The 18,263-nt window shown below is 63.5% G+C and overlaps 2 protein-coding genes across 8 annotated transcripts in view; both read left to right on the top strand.

The window, feature by feature from the left end:
* Nucleotides 1–2,821, top strand: part of VAC14 (VAC14 component of PIKFYVE complex) — a 64,511-nt gene extending 61,690 nt beyond the window's left edge. The window contains exons 18-19 of the mRNA XM_056360799.1: nucleotides 306–456; nucleotides 1,961–2,821. Coding sequence (XP_056216774.1) covers nucleotides 306–456; nucleotides 1,961–2,123 — 314 coding nt within the window. The 3' untranslated portion in view covers nucleotides 2,124–2,821. The remainder of the gene's footprint in view (nucleotides 1–305; nucleotides 457–1,960) is intronic.
* Nucleotides 2,822–4,476: 1,655 nt separating this feature from the next.
* On the top strand, nucleotides 4,477–18,172 carry MTSS2 (MTSS I-BAR domain containing 2). Of its 7 annotated transcripts, none has more exons than XM_056361073.1 (14): nucleotides 4,477–4,836; nucleotides 8,620–8,681; nucleotides 8,782–8,855; nucleotides 10,711–10,795; nucleotides 10,951–11,042; nucleotides 11,132–11,206; nucleotides 11,921–12,078; nucleotides 12,159–12,266; nucleotides 12,350–12,447; nucleotides 13,043–13,169; nucleotides 13,800–13,919; nucleotides 14,191–14,367; nucleotides 14,465–14,630; nucleotides 15,633–18,172. In XM_056361073.1, exons 1-14 carry the CDS (start codon nucleotides 4,768–4,770, stop codon nucleotides 16,403–16,405), a joined length of 2,184 nt encoding a protein of 727 aa, XP_056217048.1. In that variant the 5' UTR covers nucleotides 4,477–4,767; the 3' UTR covers nucleotides 16,406–18,172. The 7 variants fall into 7 exon arrangements, with proteins under 7 accessions (XP_056217048.1, XP_056217044.1, XP_056217043.1 ...); XM_056361069.1 differs by having other exon boundaries at nucleotides 12,962–13,169; XM_056361068.1 differs by having other exon boundaries at nucleotides 12,959–13,169.
* Nucleotides 18,173–18,263: the final 91 nt, after the last annotated feature.

The following is an 18,263-nucleotide window of genomic DNA, read 5'->3' as shown; positions in this document are numbered from 1 at the left end:
GGCAGATGGTGTGGACGGTTTCAGGGATGAGTGGTAGCAGGGCTGGGAGACTGGGGAGCCGCTGCCCCCTTCCCCAGCTGGGGTCTGTGGCGAGGAGAGGGGCTTCTGGCCTGTGTGGAACACAAAGATGGATGAGTTAATGGACAGGGAGAGGCTGCTGGTGCCATGCAGCTGCCCCTTGGGTCGGCTGACAGAGGCTTACAGCCTCCCTAGGACCTTCAGAGGGGTTGGGAAGAACCTGCTGCCGGGGCTGGAGGTGAAGTGCATTTTACCTGCCTCCCCATCCTCTTCCTCTCCTCTTGCAGATCTCCGCCTGCAGCTGCTGGATGTGAAGAACAACCCCTACCTGATCAAGGCTCTCTATGGCCTGCTGATGCTGCTGCCCCAGAGCAGCGCCTTCCAGCTCCTCTCCCACCGCCTGCAGTGCGTGCCCAACCCTGAGCTCATGCAGACCACGTAAGTGCTGCAGGGACGGACCCTCAGCATGGGGACAGGGGCCAGGCCAGCCGTCCCCGCTGCAGCTGAGCATCCCCACGATCCCGGACTCAGCCCCGTCGCCCCTCGGCTCCTCTGCGGCCGTGGCTGCTCCTTGCCCCGTGGCCGGGAGCCTGGCTGGGGGGGTTTGTGTCTATATTTGGTAACCCTGGGAGGGCTGTGCCTCATCCACAGGCATTTGGCATCCGGGATGGAAAATTTCACTTGTGGGGTCGCTATGGAAACGAGCAGAGCTGGGAAGGAGGTTTATGGAGAGAGACTCCCAACAGCCTGGGGGTGCTCCCAAAGCATCCCCCCACCAGCCCGGACAGCTATGACAGCACCCAAAAGGACCCTGTCACCCGTGCACGCCTGGGGCTGGCTGCTCCATCCCCACCCCTGACCTTCGGGGAGCAGCAATGTGCGGCATCTCCCTGGGGACCAGCCTAAATCCTAGTGCCCCCTGCCCAGGGGTGCTGCCTGCCCGGCTCGTTAGATGCCAGTGGTGGGATTTGCTGTCCAGCCCTCGGCTAATGAGCAGGGGGGAATTGATGATAAAGCCGGGTCTGCCTTTGCAAAGCCCTGGGAACAAAAAGAAGAGCTCCCAAGATGGGCAGGTTTCTGAATTAACCCCTCACCACCACCACTCCTTGGCTTTTAACCGCTCCCCTGGCTGGCTTTTATCCCTCCTGGCCTCTGGCACTGAGCTCGTACCCACTACCCGGCACTGATGTTAATTGGGGGGGGCAGAGAGGGGGCTACATGTGCTTCTCTCCACCCCTTTTTCCCCTCCTCTAGCCCCGGCAGCGGGGTTTTTTCGAGCAACCAGAGCTGTCAGACGGCCTGAGCATCTGATTAACTCTGACCTACATTCCTTCAAACACCGAAGCCGGCTTTCATAACAAGCCAGCCCCAGCTGCCCCCTCCCCAGCGGGACACTGGGGCCTCAAGAGCCGCCTGCCATCCTCCCATGGGCTCCCCCGTGTCCCCCAGTGGGCATCCCGTGGCTGGTTGTCCCCCTCCCTTGCATGGGGAGAGCTCACGGGAGCTCCCTGAGCTGTCCCCACTGCCACCAGCCCTCTGTGCCACTGCACAAGGTTATTTTTTGCTTGCTCATAAAACCAGGCAGGGAATCTGAGGCACATGCTGGCATTCTTTCTGCCCAGTCCCACTGCTTTTGGCTGGAGTGGGTTGGGACAGAGGAGGAACATCCGTGCCAGAGGGGTTAAACCTCCCCTGTGGGGCCAAGGTGCTGAGGCAGATGTCCCTTGCCCCTCTGTCCTGTCCCAGGACCCCTTGGGCTCCATCTCATGCCTCTGGGGGAGGGAAACGGGTCTTTGGGGGTGTTTCATGGGGCGCCAGCATCACTAGGATGTCCTGGGCTCAGCTTCTTCAGGACAAGCCCTTGGTGCTGCTTGCGATGGATGCTCGGGGTACGGGCTTCTCCTGCCCCCTCCTGCCCTCACTGTCTGCTCCCCCCCTGCAGGGACAGCACCAAACCAAGCACCAGCTTCAAGAGGGCGTCAGCCTCCAACATCGACTACACGGAACTGCTGCAACACTTTGAGAAGGTCCAAAACAAGCACCTGGAAGCGCGACACCAACGAGCTGGGCGGGCAGAGCAGCTGGACCGGCGGGTGGTCCTCTGAGCATCCCTGCAGCAGCCGCGGGTGTGCACGGTTGCTGGGGCAGGGACCAGGGGACACGGACCAGGGGACAGGGACACCGGTTGCTGGCCGCCGGAGGATCTGGTGGGTTTAATGGCAGAGGGAGATGGGCAAGCGCTCGGTGCAGGGCTGGCTTTCCTCCCCGTTGTGCATGTGGATGGTGGGGGAACCTCAGGCTGTGCCTGGCTTCTCGCACAATCGATGCAGGAATGTGGGGAAGGGTTGCAGGAGGAGAGGGCCAGGAGAAAGCACCTCGTCTTCTCTTGCAATAGGGTGAGGAAACTCCCCTTTGCTTTGCTAATGCCTTCCCCGTGACTGTCAGCTGAGCGCCCAGCCTCCTGCCAGCAGGACCGGAGGGGAAGGGAAGACGGGAGCAACCCCTGGCCTCCCGCCCTGGAAAACAAGCACGCGGGGCCGCTGGCCGCCTCTCGCCACCCTGACTTCCACCCTCCGGCTCCGAGGCCATGCTGAAGGCTGCCAGCAGCATCTCACCTGGGGACTTGCGCTCCTGTGCATAGCACTTGGCCCCCTCCCTGCACCCACGCACCCTCCCCCGGTGGCACAGCCAGCACCGGGGGGCACGGAGGGTGGCAAAGACCCCCATCGCACGCAGCCCCAGGCTCAGCTCTTTGTTCCTACGTTGAGCTCCCCATGACAAAATAAACGAGTAATGCAGAGCAGCCCATTCCTGGTACCTGGGCTCCCCATCATGGATCTGGTCCCAAGGGGAGCCAAAAACCCAGCCAGGGCAGGGGATGGCATGGAGCATCTTGCTCAACCCCAAGCCCTGGGCTGGCCCAGCCCTGCCACGTTGGCTCGCCTGATCCTCTTCCCGGCAGGAAAAAAAACCACCGCCGAAATTCTTCCAGGCCACGGTCACAAAACCGCAGCACGGTGACAGGCATTTTCCTGGCCCCGAGCAGCCACCAGCGCTGCCTTCGCCCTGTCCCGTGGCGCCGAGAGCCCGTCACCGCCGGCGCGTGCCGGGCTGCCATGGCTCGGGGGGTTGCCATTGCGTCCCTGGCCCTCACCTGATCCCAGGGAAAGGGGGGTTGGAGGAATTCGTGGAGTTTTTATGGCTTCTGGCCTGTTTACAGCAGAGCCAGGCTCTGGCAGCGGGTTCCCTGAACAGCCCCGCACCAGCGCTGCTTTGGCCGGGATAAAGACATTCCTGTCATTCCCGGGAAAGGGCTTTCCAAACCCTGTCACGGCAGGTTAATTTTAACAGCCAACCCTTCAGGATGGGCAAGCGGTGGCTTCCCAAGGCGGCCAACCGCTCGGGGTGCCGGAGGGGTCCGTGTTGCCTGTCCCCAACCACTGCTGCGTCGCTGCCGGCATGGGCCAGGGCTGCTGCCGGCACCGGGGCTCTGCCCGTCGCTCCTGCCAGGCTCCCGCCGCTGAGCAGCCTCTTTCCATGCCGAGGGATGGGGTTTATGGGGAGAAATTCCAGCCGGCTGCCGCAGCGCTGAGCCGTAATCGTTTCCTTATGGGTGGCTGTTGACCAGCGCTGGCCAGAGCAGTGCAGTGCTGCCAGGGCATCATCGCTGGTGGGGGATAGGGGCTGCTTTTGGGGCGGGAGGGGGAATGGGCAGCTCAGGCTGAGCCCCTTGCCCCCACTGAGCATCTCTTCACTGTGAGGTGCAGCGAGGTGTGTCGGGGCTCAGCCTGGTGCCCCCACATCCCAGGAGCTGGGGATGGGGCCTCGGGATGGCTACGGGAAAGGGTCCGTCTGCGCATCCCTGCAGCTCTCCGGTAACCGAGTGCCCCCAGACATTTCAGAGCTGCCCTCTAACCGCCCTGGAGGGTGTTAAACTTCAGCCCGCCCCAAGGTGGGTGCCTGCAGCACACCTAGGCCTGTACCTCCCCAGGTGAGGAAGGCAGCGGGGCTCAAACAGCCCCTGGGGAGAGGCTGAAGAGCCCTGGCTTGGAGGCAGCACCCCCCCAGGGACCTGGGGCTGCCCCCCAGCATCCCTGGGTGGTCCCGATGCTTGCCCCAGCATCCCCAAGCACACCCCAGGGCTCTCCCTCTCCCCATCCAGCACCCCAGGAGCATCCCTCGGGGATACGCCGCTGCCCTGGGAGCAGAGCCCCCCAGCGGGGCTGCACCCCGGACCCCGTGTCCCCAAACATCCCTCGGGGCATCCCTGGCGCTGCTCCCCGACCCTCCCGGCAGCAACCCGAGCACTCCCCGGCCCCGGCATCCCAACGCACCCTCCGGGCACCCGCTGCTCCCCCCAGGGCTTCCCCCGAGCATCCCCCCGCCCCCCCCCCGCCTCACCGCTCCCCCCCAGCCCCCGCTCCGCGGCCCCGCGGCGGGCGGCGCATGTGCCGCGCAGGGTCCGCCCCGCTCCGCCCCGCCGCCGCTCCCCGCGCCCCCGCTCCGCATCCCGCTCCGCTCCGCGCTCCGCTCCGCCGCCCGAGGGGGGGGGCGGCCCAGGGGGGCGGCGGGTCCCGCTCAGCCCCCGGGGAGGGAGGGGGGCGATGCCCCGCGCCGAGCCCCGCCCGGCCCCCCCGCCGCTCCGCCGCCCCGCCGCCCCGGCGCCGCCCGCCCCCCGCCGCTGAGCCTGGCCCGCCGCCGCGGCCTCCCCCGGCGGCGCCGCCCGGCCCGGGCTGCCGCAGCGCCGCGATGGAGACGGCGGAGAAGGAGTGCGGAGCCCTCGGCGGCCTCTTCCAAGCCATCATCAACGACATGAAGGTAGGACCCCCCCCCCTCCACGCCGCCCCGTTCCGCTGCCCTGACAGCGCCCCCCCCCTCCCCGACACCCCCTCCCCAGTCCCGCCGTGGGCACCGAGGCTCCGCTGTCCGAGCGGGGTATCGCGACCCCGAGCCGGGTGCCGGGGTCTGGCACCGGGTGCTGCAGCCCCACACCAGCCCCATACCGGGCATCGGGGTCCGTGCGGGGGGTCGCAGCCCCCCATCAGCCTTGTTACCCATCGTCAGGTATCACAGCCCCACATCGGGTATCGCAGCCCCCCATCAGCCCCATTACCCATCACCGGGTATCGCAGCCCCACGTCGGGTATCACAGCCCACCATCAGCCCCTTTGCCCGTCCCTGGGTATCGCAGCCCCACGTCGGGTATCACAGCCCCCCGTCAGCCCTGTATCCATCCCCAGGTATCGCAGCCCCCCATCAACCCTGTATCAGGTATCAGAGCCCCACACTGGGTGTCGGAGCCTGGCACGGGGTGCCGGAGCCCCGCATCAGCCTCATATTGGGCATCAAGGCCCTGCACTGGGCATTGGACCCCGTGCTGGGGATCGCAGCCCCACATCAGCCCGGTACCCGTCACCAGGTATCGCAGCCCCGCGTCAGGTATCGCAGCCCTACATCGGGTATCGCAGCCCCCCTTCAGCCCTGTATCCATCCCCAGGTGTCGCAGCCCCACGGCGGGTGCCAGTGCCCCACATTGAGCATCACCGCCCGCTGCGGGCACCGCGTTGCCCCCGCCACCCTCCGCTCCCGGCCGGGCTTTCTGCTGGCCCGCTGGGTTTTGCACCAATGGAACAAAAAGGTCCCCTGGCTCCTCCATCCCATCTCCCATCCGGGGAGAGGACATCGCCTCCACCCTCCCTGGGAGCAGGATGGGGCCGTGTTTTAAACAAAACCCTCTTTTTTTGTTTATTTTCATTTAAAAATGAAAATGAAAATGCTGGGGGGAGGGGGGATTTTTGCCTGGGGGCTGAGCGGGGAGGAGGGTACCAGCCGGCTTTCTTCATCTTGGGGGGGTGAAATTCCCGCTGCCAGCCCCAGCATTGGGATTTAGCCCCAGTCGGTTTTGGGAGGCAAAAGCTCTCTTCCTCCTCCTCCTTCTCCTTCTTCTCCTCCTCCTCCTCCTCCTCCTCCTCCTCCTCCTCCTCCTCCTCCTCCTCCTCCTCCTCTTCCTCTCTTCTTGCTGCAGCCCAGTCCAGACAATGCTGTCATTGCCAAAGCAGGAGGGGGGGGGATAAAAAAAAAATAAAAGCCTTGCTGAGAAGGAGATTAACCCCTTCGAGGGGCAGTGGTGGCTCTGCAGGGCCGGACTCTGGCTCGGGGCTGGGAGAAAAGCCCTGGAGGGAGAAAATCCCGGCTCTCCCCAGGCACCAGCCTCGGGGTGGTGGGGGCCAGGGCTGGCAGGGAAGGGTGCCGGGGTGATCGGCCCCCCCAGATGCCTTCACCCCAGCCACCCCCGCCTGGCAGCTGGAGTAAGTCCCAAACCCCCAGGGTGGAGGTGGGGGCTGCCCGTGCCTCAGTTTCCCCGTTCCCCTGCTGCGGCTGCGGAGGGGATGAGCCAGCCTGGAGCCATCACCTCCCCGGCTGGTGCCAGCGTGGCCACACAGCGATGTGCCCAGCCCCACCGGGATGTGGTTGGGCCGGGAGCCCCTCACCATCACGCACCAGCGTGCCCGAGGAAACCAGGCTGGATGCATTTTCACGCCGTTTGTAGGTGGGAAAGATAAAAGAAAAATAATGAAAAAGAAGAAAAAAAACCCCACTACGCTGCAGCTTAGGCTTGGCTCCTATCCTGCACGGCGCTGGTGGCCCCTAAGGGTGCATCGTCCCCCACCTCCCAGCCACGTGGGCGTCCTGGTGTGGGCGCTGGGAGACAAGGAATAACAGCCCCCTGCCCAAAGAGTGGATGGCATTGAATGGCAGCGGTGTGCTCAGGGTCCCACGGCCGGGACCCCTGTGCTGGGCTCGGGGGCAAAGGGACCTGGTTTTGGTGGTGGGTGGCTTTGTCATCAGCACCTCTCAGCCTGCACTGGAGAGGACTCGGGCAGTGAGGCCTCGTGGCTGTCCCCAAGCTGGTGATGTCCCTGAGCCGGCTTCATTCCTCCCTTCCATCACACTCAGCGTCCCTGGGTGACCTTGGCATGTCCTTGTCCCCATTGTCCTCATCCCCATCCCCCTGCTGCCTGGCATTGCAGGGGGATGGGGGCATCATGACCTGCCCCCTCTTTAGGGGGGAGCCTCCGCTCGCCCTGCCTGGGCTGGCCAGGGGAAGGTGGCCCTGGGACAGTGGTCCTGCCTTCCAGCACTGGCAGTCCCTGGGGACTCACAGCCGTGAGCCAGGGCACTGCCACAAGTGGCACATGAAGTGGCATCCTCGGATTCCTTCTTTGCCAACTCATGAGGAAATTGGGGCTTTCACGGTCCCCAAACACCAGCACTGGGCTGGTCCCACACTCCCTCAGTGCAAACCCTGTCCCCAGAGGTGCCACCAGGCCAGGCTCACAGGGATGTGTGATGACCCACATCCTGCAAATCCAGCTCTGGTGCCTGTGTCCCAGCCTGGTGGGCACCCCAGGGGGGTTTGCAAGTCCCAGGCACTGCCATCGGATGGTGGCACCAGGATGGTGTCACTAGGATGACGGCACCAGGACTGATCTCACTAGGATGGCAGCACCGGCATGGTCTTGTCAGGATGGTGGCACCAGGACTGGCCTCACTGGGATGGTGGCACTGGGACCAGCCTCACTGGGATGTCATCAGGATGGTCTCACTGGGATGGTGGCACCGGGACTAGCTGTGCCCTGCTGGCACTGGGATTGCCTCACCAAGATGGCACCAGGATTAACCTCACCAGGACAACGCTGACTGGCCTCGCTGGGGATGGTGACACTGGGATGGCTTCCACCATATGGTGGCACCAGGATTAGCCTTGCTGGAATGGCACCAGGACTGGCCTTGCTGGGATGGCAGTGGAGCTGGCGTTACTGGGACTGGCCTTGCTGGGATGGCACCAGCACAGTCTTACTGGGACTGGCATCTCCGAGATACTGCTGGGACTGGTCTTGCTGGGACTGGCCTCACTGGGACAGCACTGAGATGGCATTGTTGGGACAGCATTGGGATGGCCTCACCACAAGGGCACTGGGACTGGTCTTGCTGGGATGGCCTCACGGGGATGGCATCAGGATGGCACCCAGGTGGCCTCACCGGGATGGCACTGGGATGGCCTCCCTACCACCTGTGACCTGTCCCTGTCCCCACACAACTGCCCCATTCAGGGCTGGGGGGACCCCAGACCTCCCCTTCTGCCCCCAGCCAGGGACTGGGGCTGCCCGCTGTGGGGCTGGAGCTCTCCGTGATGGTGGGTTTGGCCATCGCTGCACTGGGGGATGCCGCAGGTGCTGGGCGGGCTCTGCTCTGCTGCTGGCCAGGGTCTCAGAGCTTGCCTGTGCACCAGCTCCTTTCCTCCCCTCAAATTTCCAAGTCCGTAAGCTGCCTTTACCCCTTGGAGGAAGAGATCACCCAAAATCCCGAGGTCTCCATGGTCTACGAGGCTGTGTGGTCGGACTGGAAAGGGAAAAACCCAGGAGGGAAAAAGGGTTGTGCTCAGCCTTTATTAGCCGTCAGAGAAGCCACACCTAGCCAGGCAGGCCACCCAGCTGCCCCGTCCCTCTGTAGCGCTGAAGGGGGGATTTGACCTGCACGAGGAGGGGGTGCAGGCGGGCGAGGGGCTCCAGTTCTCACTGTCCCCTTCCCTCCTTGCAGAGCTCCTACCCCATCTGGGAGGATTTCAACTCGAAGGCCACCAAGCTGCACTCCCAGCTCAGGTGAGTGGCAGGGGGGTGACAGGGGACACCGCCACCCCCTGTGGGCACATCCTGGGGTGCCCAGCACCCGCTGAGCTCCCCCCTCGCTCTCTCACCCCAGGACCACGGTGCTGGCCGCAGTTGCCTTCCTGGATGCCTTCCAGAAAGTGGCCGACATGGCCACCAACACACGAGGTAGGGTCCTCCCCACCCAGGGGTGGGTGCCCCGGGCTGGGCCAGAGAAGGGGACAGGTGGCCAGTGTCCCCTGTGGGGTGTCCCCTGTCCACGCAGCTGGAGTGGGCTCCAAGCAGCAGCTCCACCACGCATGGAGACATGTCCAACCTGTCCCCTGTGGAGCTTCCCCTGGGAAACAGGATTGGAACGATGCGGGGGCAGCTGGGGCTGGGGAGTGGGTGAGGGTGGGCACCCATGTGGGTGCTGCTCCTCGCCACCCGTGGGTGCTTAGTCACAGCTTCTCATGGGGCTGGCTTGCTCGCAGGGAGATTCAGGGTAGCAGGTCCCCCGCACCCACCTCTGCCCCCCAGGATGCACCCAGATCTGGGGCTGAGCCACCCTCCCGGTGCCCCTTGTCCCCTGCACCCATCTGGGAGGGGCCCAGGCGGTCCCGGCTGCCTGGGGAGCTCCGGGGAAGGGGAATTGGATGGGAGATGCAGGAGCCCACGCTTGACTGCTTCAGGGATGAGCCCCGCCACATCAGGGGGGTGGGGAGAGCTGAGGCTGCAGGTGGGACCCCTGTTGCTGTGGGGTCTGGGGCCGGACCCCTGGACCGTCGCTGGGTGCCCGTTGGCAATGAGGAGCCGCTTCCCACCGCTCGGCTTCTGCCAAGCAGATGGTCCCGGGCTGGTTTGCAGACTGGCGGCATCCAGGCCATCTGGAGCTGTGCAGGGAGGAGGAGGAGGAGGAGGCGGCAGCAGCTTGAGCCGGGATCAGCTTTGCCTCCAAACCCACTAGCCCAGTGCACCGGGGGGATTAGGGCTCCCCCGGCTCCCCTCCAGCCCGGGCACCCAAAGCGGGGATGCAGCGGGGGACTGGCGTGACAGGAGTCATCGCAGGGGCCATCAGTGCTGTGCTGGGCAGCGGCATCTCGGGGACACCACCGGACATCCCGGCTGGTGTTTTCTGGGGGGGTGGGGAGGCAGAGCAGCAGGGTGGGGAAACTGAGGCAGGGCGCTGGGTGGGGGCTGGCTGGCGGCTTCGCACGCAGTGCGTGAGTGCGTGGGGAAATCGGATTAGGAGCAGCAGAGGCTGGGATAAGAGCATTAGGAGCCGGATTAGGAGAATACCCCCGCCCCAGAGGAGAAGGCCTGTGGGCTCCCCCATTTCCACAGCGCTGGGGGGTGCCCAAAACTCCTGCAAAGGGCGGGAGGTGTCCCTGGAGGCTTTCTAGGGGAGAGAAAGGCAGAACAGCACTCCCCGCTTGCACCCCGGGATTTGGGGCTGCTGCGCTCCCGGGGTTCGCCAGCAGCACTGCCACCGTGTGGCCGTCCTTAGGCTTCAGAGTGAACAGCGGTTTCACCCAGCAGGGCCGCTCCAGCTTTCTGCTGCTGGGAAGTGCCCCCCCGGAGCTCGGAGCCCCTCCTGGGCTGGGGTCGTCCTGGAGGTGAGGGACACACGCTGCCTGGCACTGAGCTGGGCACGGGAGCCGGTCCCCGTTTCTCCCGGCTGGCTGCTCGGTCCCCGCCTGGCTGCTCGGTACAGCACCCCCTCCCTTCCCTCACCGCCCCTCCCTGCGCCGAATTTGAGACAAACTGGGAAAAAACGGGAGCAGGTTTCTCATTTCCAAGCCGCAGGAGGGGATGTTCAGTGCTTTATTTATTAGATGGCGGATGCTGATTTATTTATTTAGTGGATTTATTGGAGGGAAAAGCAAGTCACCCCCAACCCAACCCAAAGTGTCCCCAAAGGCCAACACTGGTCACTCCCGCTACAAGCCACCCTGTTCCCAGTATACAAACTGGATTGGGACTGGTGTGGGAGTGTCCCCTGCCCCTCATCAGTGGTGTTTCGCTCCCCCCCCCCCCCCCCCAGGTGCCACGAGGGACATCGGCTCTGCGCTGACCCGCATGTGCATGCGGCACCGCAGCATCGAGGCCAAGCTCCGGCAGTTCACCAAGTAAGTGGCCCTGGGGCATCGGTGACACGAGTTGGCCGGGCTCAGCTCCAGGAGGTGCTGGATGTCAGCTGGGCCGGGGTGGGGAGCACAGCTCCCCCACCCCCCCGCAGCTCTGGCGCTGTCCCACGCTCTCTGCTTCTCTCTCCCTGCTCCAGCGCCCTCATGGAGAGCCTGATAAACCCTTTGCAGGACAGGATTGAGGACTGGAAGAAAACTGCCAACCAGCTGGATAAGGACCACGCAAAAGGTAGGGGCACGCTGGGCTGGATCTGTGCTGGGGGGCTGCGCTGCTCAGTGGTGGGGGGGTCCCCTCTGACAGCACTTCTGTGCCCCCAGAGTACAAGCGAGCCCGCCACGAGATCAAGAAGAAATCCTCCGACACCCTCAAGCTCCAGAAAAAGGCTCGCAAAGGTGAGGGGGAGTTTCCTGGGGGGATACCCCCGCCAGCCCCTCCGTAGCACCTCCAGCCAGGGCAGGCATCCCGGATGCGGCACCCTGGCTGCCAGCCGGGGGGGTGGGCACTAGGGGGTCCCGCTGCCCCCCCTGCAGAAAGGGGGTGCCGGCACGGCCCGGGGGTGGCGGGGAGGCGGGGGCGTGTGCCCCGGCCCTCGGCCTCTTTTCACACGTTTTCTCTGTCTCCTTCTCTCTTCCCTCCCCTCCACATCCTTCCTGTAGAGCTACTTGGTAAGTGAACTGCTGGCCCCCCCCGGCCCCCTCTGCTTCCTCATCTGCTCCCCTCCCCGGGGCCGGGCCACCTCAGTCCGTCTGTCTGTCCGTCTGTCCATCCCTGTGCCCCCACCCTGCTTTTAGCTTAGCTAAGCTTGCACCCCACGTCCTGTGGCGATGCCAGGCCTGCTACGGGGGCACTCCGGCAGGTCCCCTGGACCCAAGCGCCAGGGATAGGGACAGGGTGGCAGAGGACACCCCCCTCCCCAAGGCTGCTGTGGGGTGAGGGTGCTCCGGGACCCTCCTGGGATACGGGCACGGGGGGGGGATGGACCCGTGGCACACACTGGGTGGTGAGGATGGGGCGATGTCTCCCAGCCAGAGGGGTGGCCATGGGCCCCCCCAGCAGACTGGGGGGGTGTTGGGGGAGCCTGGCGTTTACGGTACCCCATCTTGCAGGGAAGGGGGACCTGCAACCCCAGCTGGACAATGCGCTGCAGGATGTCAATGACATGTACCTGCTGCTGGAGGAGACGGAGAAGCAGGCGGTCCGCAAAGCCCTCATCGAGGAGCGGGGCCGCTTCTGCACCTTCATCACCTTCCTGCAGCCCGTGGTGGTGAGCGCCGGGGCCGGGCAGGGGTTGGGGGGGTTGCTGCTGCCCTATGGGTGCTGATGCTCCCCCTCATCTGGCCGCAGAACGGGGAGCTCACCATGCTGGGAGAGATCACCCACCTGCAGGGCATCATCGAGGACCTGGTGGTGCTCACCGCCGAGCCCCACAAGCTGCCCCCCGCCAGCGAGCAGGTCAGTGGGGGAGGGGGGGGGGCAGGCGGGCACAGGAAGGGGGGAGCATCTTAGGGGGGGCTTAAACGCCATCTTTCCTGCAGGTGATCAAGGACCTGAAGGGCTCTGACTACAGCTGGTCCTACCAGACCCCCCCATCCTCGCCCAGCAGCTCCAGCTCCCGCAAGTCCAGCATGTGCAGGTATGGGGCGGGGGGGGGCTCCCCCCTAGGCGCCTCCGGGAAATCCAGCCCCTTCGTTAACCACGGAGGATAATGATGCTTACGGCCCTTGGGGATGCTCACGATATCTGTGTCCATATGGCCAACTGGTCCCCAGTAATGAGGGAGAAACCGCGTGCACTGGGGAGGGGTGCAGGGTTGGGGCTGGTGGACCTATTGGGTGGGACTGGTGCCTGGCACACCCCATCCCCTCCGTTTTGGGGACAATGTGAGCGTGCCAGGAGGTTCTGGGGGCAAACGTGTCACCTTTGCCACGTTCCCCAGCCTGTCCCCTGCCACTGGGGGGCCCCAGAATGGAAAGGGACACCCTGGGAGGACCACATGCCTCAGTTTCCCCAGGTTGGGGTGTGGGGCATGTTGCTGGGCTTGCTGCCTGGAGACCCCGCCACCCCCGAGCCTCCGTCTTAAACTCTCTTTTCCTTCCTTTGTCCTCCCCACCGGCGTGTCCCCGTGCCCCCCGGCGCCCCCCCAGCAGCGTTAGCAGTGCCAAGGGTGGCATGGCATGGCCCGGCGGGGCTCAGACCTGCTCACCCAGTTCCACCTATCGCTACCGCAGCCTGGCGCAGCCCCCCGCCGCCGCCACCCGCCTCTCTAGCGTATCCTCCCACGACTCCGGCTTCATCTCCCAGGATGCTGCTTACTCCAAACCGCCCTCCCCCATGCCCTCGGACATCACCAGCCAGGTATGGGGAGGGGGGGGTCGATGCCACCCACCCCCATGCCTCAGTTTCCCCTTCTGTAGAATGGGTGGGTGCTGCTGGGTGCAACACAAGGGTCTTGTGTGGAGGTGATGTGACCCACCCTGAGGCATGTTTCCAGCTGCGTAGGCATTACAAGAGATAAATATTGGGAATATTGGGGATGTCTGTCCTGCCTGGGAGCAGCACGGGCCACACTGCAGAGAAACCCCATCTGTGACTCCCCAGGGATGGGGTACGGGTATCCCCCCCATCATGCCAGGGGAACAGGGTGCTTCCCAATTACCCCAGCCCCATAATACCCAGTTTGTGCCAGTCCCCCATGGGGAAGCATTGAGCAAAGCTTCCCCTTTGCCCTGCATCCCCCCCAGTGCTGAGGATGCTGAGCATCCCAGCTGAGCATCCCAGCTTCACCCAGCCAGTGCTTCCCCGGCTCTGCAGCCCCCGTGCTGGGTCAGATCCTGCTCGCCTTCCTGCGTCTGCTGCCGGGGGATGCTGTGTTGGCTGGGGAAGCCGTGGGTGCTGCTCTAACCCGGGGCCGTGGCTCTGGCTGTGCTAACTGCTTCTTCTCTCCCCCTCTGGCTCACGGCTTGGCCTCGCGGCACGGCACGGCAGAAGTCCTCCAGCTCGGCATCCTCGGAGGCCTCCGAAACCTGCCAGTCGGTTAGCGAGTGCAGCTCCCCCACCTCGGTTAGTTCTTGCTCCGCTGCTGGAGCACGGGCAGGTGGTGGAAAGGTGAAGCCTTCGTCAGCAGCTCCCTCCTCTTCTCCTCCCCTCCCCGGTGCTGTCCCCCATCCCACTGGGGTTGCGTCTCACACGTGGCTTCTCCCACATCTTGTGGGGTTCAGCCCCCAGATCCCCCCATCCTGCCCTGCCAGCGGGCAGAGCATCCCGGGCGGCAGCACCCGTGGCTCGGGGGACATTGGCACGTCCCTCCTACCCTTGCCCCTCTTTTGGCTCCTGGTGCCGGTGCCACCAGCATCACCCAGTGGCTTGCATGTTGCAGGACTGGTCCAAGGCCAGCCCCTACGACCAGCCGGTGGTCCCCACCCTGCAGCGGCGCAAGGACCGCGTGGAGCACCTGCGGGAAGCTGAGATGGGCTCGCCTGCCAGCGGGTACCCGAGCATCGGCAGCGAGGATGCTCCCAGGCCCCGGATGTCACCGGCTACAATTGCCGCCAAGGTACTGGTTCCGACAGGGATTGTGCAGAGGTGGTGGGCTTTTGTGGGGCTCCCAAGAGAAAAACCAGGGTGCTGACGGTGTCCCCTTGCCCCCACAGCATGGGGAGGAGGTGTCCCCCGCTGCCAGTGACCTGGCCATGGTCTTGACACGGGGGCTGAGCCTGGAGCACCAGAAGAGCAGCCGGGACTCGCTGCAGTACTCCAGTGGCTACAGCACACAGACCACCACCCCCTCCTGCTCCGAAGACACCATCCCTTCCCAAGGTACCCGCCCTGTGGTGGCAAGGGACACCCAGGGCCACCCAGAATGGCACCCAGAGCTGGGAAGGGGACGGTAGAGGCTTTGGTGGTCCTGGGGCATGGCTGTGCGCTGGGTGTCGTAGCCTCTGGCTGTGGTCCCATCACGTACGGGCTGGTAGGGTGAAGATTTCAGGTGTGTTGGTCGTTCCGTGTGTGGCACAAGTGTTGTGCCACGCAGTAACTGTGGGTTCTCCTGGCTCTTTCGGTGTTTGTTGGGTGTTGGTTGGGTCCTGATGGCTACAGTGGTGCGGGGCAGTGCAGTGACAGGCAGCACCACAGTGGTGTGTGGGTGGTGATGGTTTGTGGTGATGTTTGTGTGCAGTGACTGAGGACAGGTGGGGGTGGTGGCAGATGATGGGTGATGGCAACAGAGGTGGCGGCTGGAGATCAAGGAACGACGGGGACAGTCATGTTTTGCTGTGATCATGTTGGCGTGGTGATGGCTGAGCTGTTTGCGAGCACACGATGGTGGTGGAGGTTGGCCGTGACCATGTTGGGATGGCAGTGATCAGGGCGGTTGTGACAATGGTGGTTGGGTTTGGCTATGACCATGTGGTGGTGATGGTGGAGGCCGGTTGTGATGGTCGTGGATGAGTCTGGTTGTGACCATGTTGTGATGGCAATGACAGGGGCTGGATGTGATCGTGTTGTGATGGTGACGGTTGGGTTTGGTTGTGATCCCAGTGTGACGGTTGGGATGGTTGTGGCTGTCCCGCAGTGGTGATGGTGGGGGTGATTGTGGTTACCTTGCGATGGTGATGGTTGGGTTTGATGGTGAGCACGTGGTGCCGGCAGTGGTGGGGGCCAGTAGTGATTGTGTTGCAGTCACGGTGGATGAATTTGGTTGTGGTTGCACTGCGACAGTGGTGGTTGGGGCTGCGATTGCACTGGGGAGGTGGTGGTTGGGTTTGCCAGTGCCAACTGGGCCGCCCCCCAGCCACGCTGACCGTGCTGCCCCTTCCCCAGGCTCTGACTACGACTGCTACTCGGTGAATGGCGATGTGGAGTGTGACCCCCAGAGCGACTTTGACAAGTCCTCCACCATCCCGCGCAACAGCAACATTGCCCAGAACTACCGGCGGATGATCCAGACCAAGCGTCCTGCCTCCACTGCCGGGCTGCCCACCGGCACCAACCTACCAGCCGGCACCACTCCGGGGGTGGCCACCATCCGCCGCACACCCTCCACCAAACCCTCGGTCCGCCGTACCCTCTCCAACGCCGGCCCCATCCCCATCCGACCCCCCATCGTCCCCGTGAAGACCCCCACGGTGCCCGACTCCCCCAGCTACACCGGCCCCACACGGGTGGGCAGCGAAGAGTGCGTCTTCTACGCCGATGACGCCTCACCGAACCCTCTGGATTTTGCCAAAGCTTCGCCCAAGCGGCTGAGCCTTCCCAACACGGCCTGGGGCGGCGGTGCCATGGAGATCTCCGTCTACCCCGGGGCCGGCCAGCACCTCTCCGCTGAGGAAGAGGAGGACCAACAGCTGGCCGCCAACCGGCACAGCCTGGTGGAGAAGATCGGTGAGCTGGTGGCCAGCGCCCACGCCCTGGGGGAGGGCCAGTTCCCCTTCCCCACCGCCCTCGCGGGGCCTGGGCCCGGCGAGGAGACCCCCGCGCCCCCCCCGGCGGCCTCCATGGACCCCCCGGCCGAAGACATGCTGGTGGCCATCCGGCGCGGGGTGCGCCTGCGCAGGACCGTCACCAACGACAGGTCGGCCCCGCGGATATCGTGATGATGCCCCGGCCAGCGGGGATGCGCCTACCGTGGCCGATGGACCCGCCGGAGGCACCCGCTGCACCTCCCCAGGACCCCCCCCGCCGGCACCCCCTGCCCCTCCCTCACTGCCCCCCGCTTTCTGCTCCTCTGTCTCCTCCCCTCCAGCCCTTGCCTTGCCTTACATCTTGCCTTCACTGGTTCTCCCTTTGGCTCTTTCTCTCCTCTTTTCTTGTTTTTTCTTTTCCCTTTTTCCTTTTTCTTCTCTTCATTTCTTCTCCTTTTTCTTTTCCTTTTCCTCTTTTCTTCTTCTTTTTCTTCTTTTCTTCTTTCCTTTCCTTTTCCTCTCCTTTTTTTCTCTTTTTCTCTTTTTCTCTTTTTCTTTTTCTTTTGCTCTTCTTCCTCTTCTTTCTCCTTTCTCTTTCTCCTTTCTCTTTCTCCTTTCTCTTTCTCCTTTCTCTTTCTCCTTTCTCTTTCTCCTTTCTCTTTCTCCTTTCTCTTTCTCCTTTCTCTTTCTCCTTTCTCTTTCTCCTTTCTCTTTCTCCTTTCTCTTTCTCCTTTCTCTTTCTCCTTTCTCTTTCTCCTTTCTCTTTCTCTCCTCTTTTTTCTCCCCCTTTCTTTTTTCTCTTTTTTACTCATTCCTTTTTGTCTCTTGTCCCTTTTTTTCCCTCGCTCCTTTTCTCTCGTTCTTTTTTGTCCTTTCCTTTCTTTCACTTTTCCTTTTTCCCTCTCTCTTTTCCTCTCCCTGTTTCCTCTTTCCTCTGCGTCCCCCCCCCCCCCGCCCCATCCCCGGGCGCCAGCAGGTGCCCCCCCCAGCCCCAGCAGGAGGGGCCGGTGCCAGCGGGGCCACGGCAGGAGCAGCACCAGGAGCAGGGGTCCCTGTCCCCGGCCCCCCCAGCTGCCTGCTGGGGGCCAGCACAGCTCAGCCCCATGGCGGGGGTCAGAAGAAGAGGGGAGGGGGCTGCAGAGCAGAGAGGGGGGCACATGTGTGATCGGGCGGGGGGACGGTGGGGGGACAGGCACTGCAGCCCCCTCCAACTTGGGGGGACACTGGGGCACAGTGGGTGAGGATACGGAACCTCCTCTTCGCCCCCCAAGGATCACTGGGGAGCCCCCCCAAGCCCCCCTCCCTCTCCCTCAGCACCCGCAGACCCTGTGCAGGATCCTGCTGGGGCAGGGTCTGGGGGACAGGGGGTTTCACCCAGGCCCCCCTGAAGCAAAGCAGCTGATTTCTGCCGGCGGCTGGAGGAAAGCACAACCCCCCTGGCCCCCCCTGCTGTACATAGCCCCCCCACTGCCCCGCTGTCTGTCGCATTGCAGCCCCCCCTTTCCCTCCCCCTTAGGAATAACGATTTAGTTCCCCCCCCTTCTCCTGCCCAGAACCGCTGATGCCAAGTGACAAATGTTTGGGTTTGGGGGAGGGGGGGGGGTCTCTTATTTTGTACAGAAAACAAAAAATCCTTGGACAAGAAAAAAAACCCGACCTGTCTTTCGACTGAAGTAACTTTTCTGGTGCTGTTGTTAACTTGGTCCTTTTTTTTTTTCTTTTTTTTAATTTATTTCCCCTCCGTGTTCCCGCCTCTGCCGCTGCTTCCCCCCTCCCCATCCCTCTGCCAGGTTTCTTTCTCTTTCTTTCATACCCTCTTTTCTTTTAATTTTTTTTTTTTTTGGTGGTAATTCCCCCTCTTTCCCACCTGCCCCCACCTCAATTTCCATAGTCACTGCTACAAGTAACGAATGCACTGTGAAGATTCCAGTATTAATAAAGGTTGTACTGTAATTAATAGCCTCGCCTGCAGTCGTATGGATGTGCTGGTACCCTGGGGTCACTCCAATTATGGGGGACGGGTGGGATGGTCCCACCACCCCTTTGGGGT

The sequence above is a fragment of the Falco biarmicus genome, chromosome 15 (assembly GCF_023638135.1).
Source record: "Falco biarmicus isolate bFalBia1 chromosome 15, bFalBia1.pri, whole genome shotgun sequence".
Lineage (NCBI taxonomy): Eukaryota > Metazoa > Chordata > Aves > Falconiformes > Falconidae > Falco > Falco biarmicus.
Note: the sequence above shows the minus strand (reverse complement) of the source record. Positions and strands in the feature narration are given on the sequence as shown.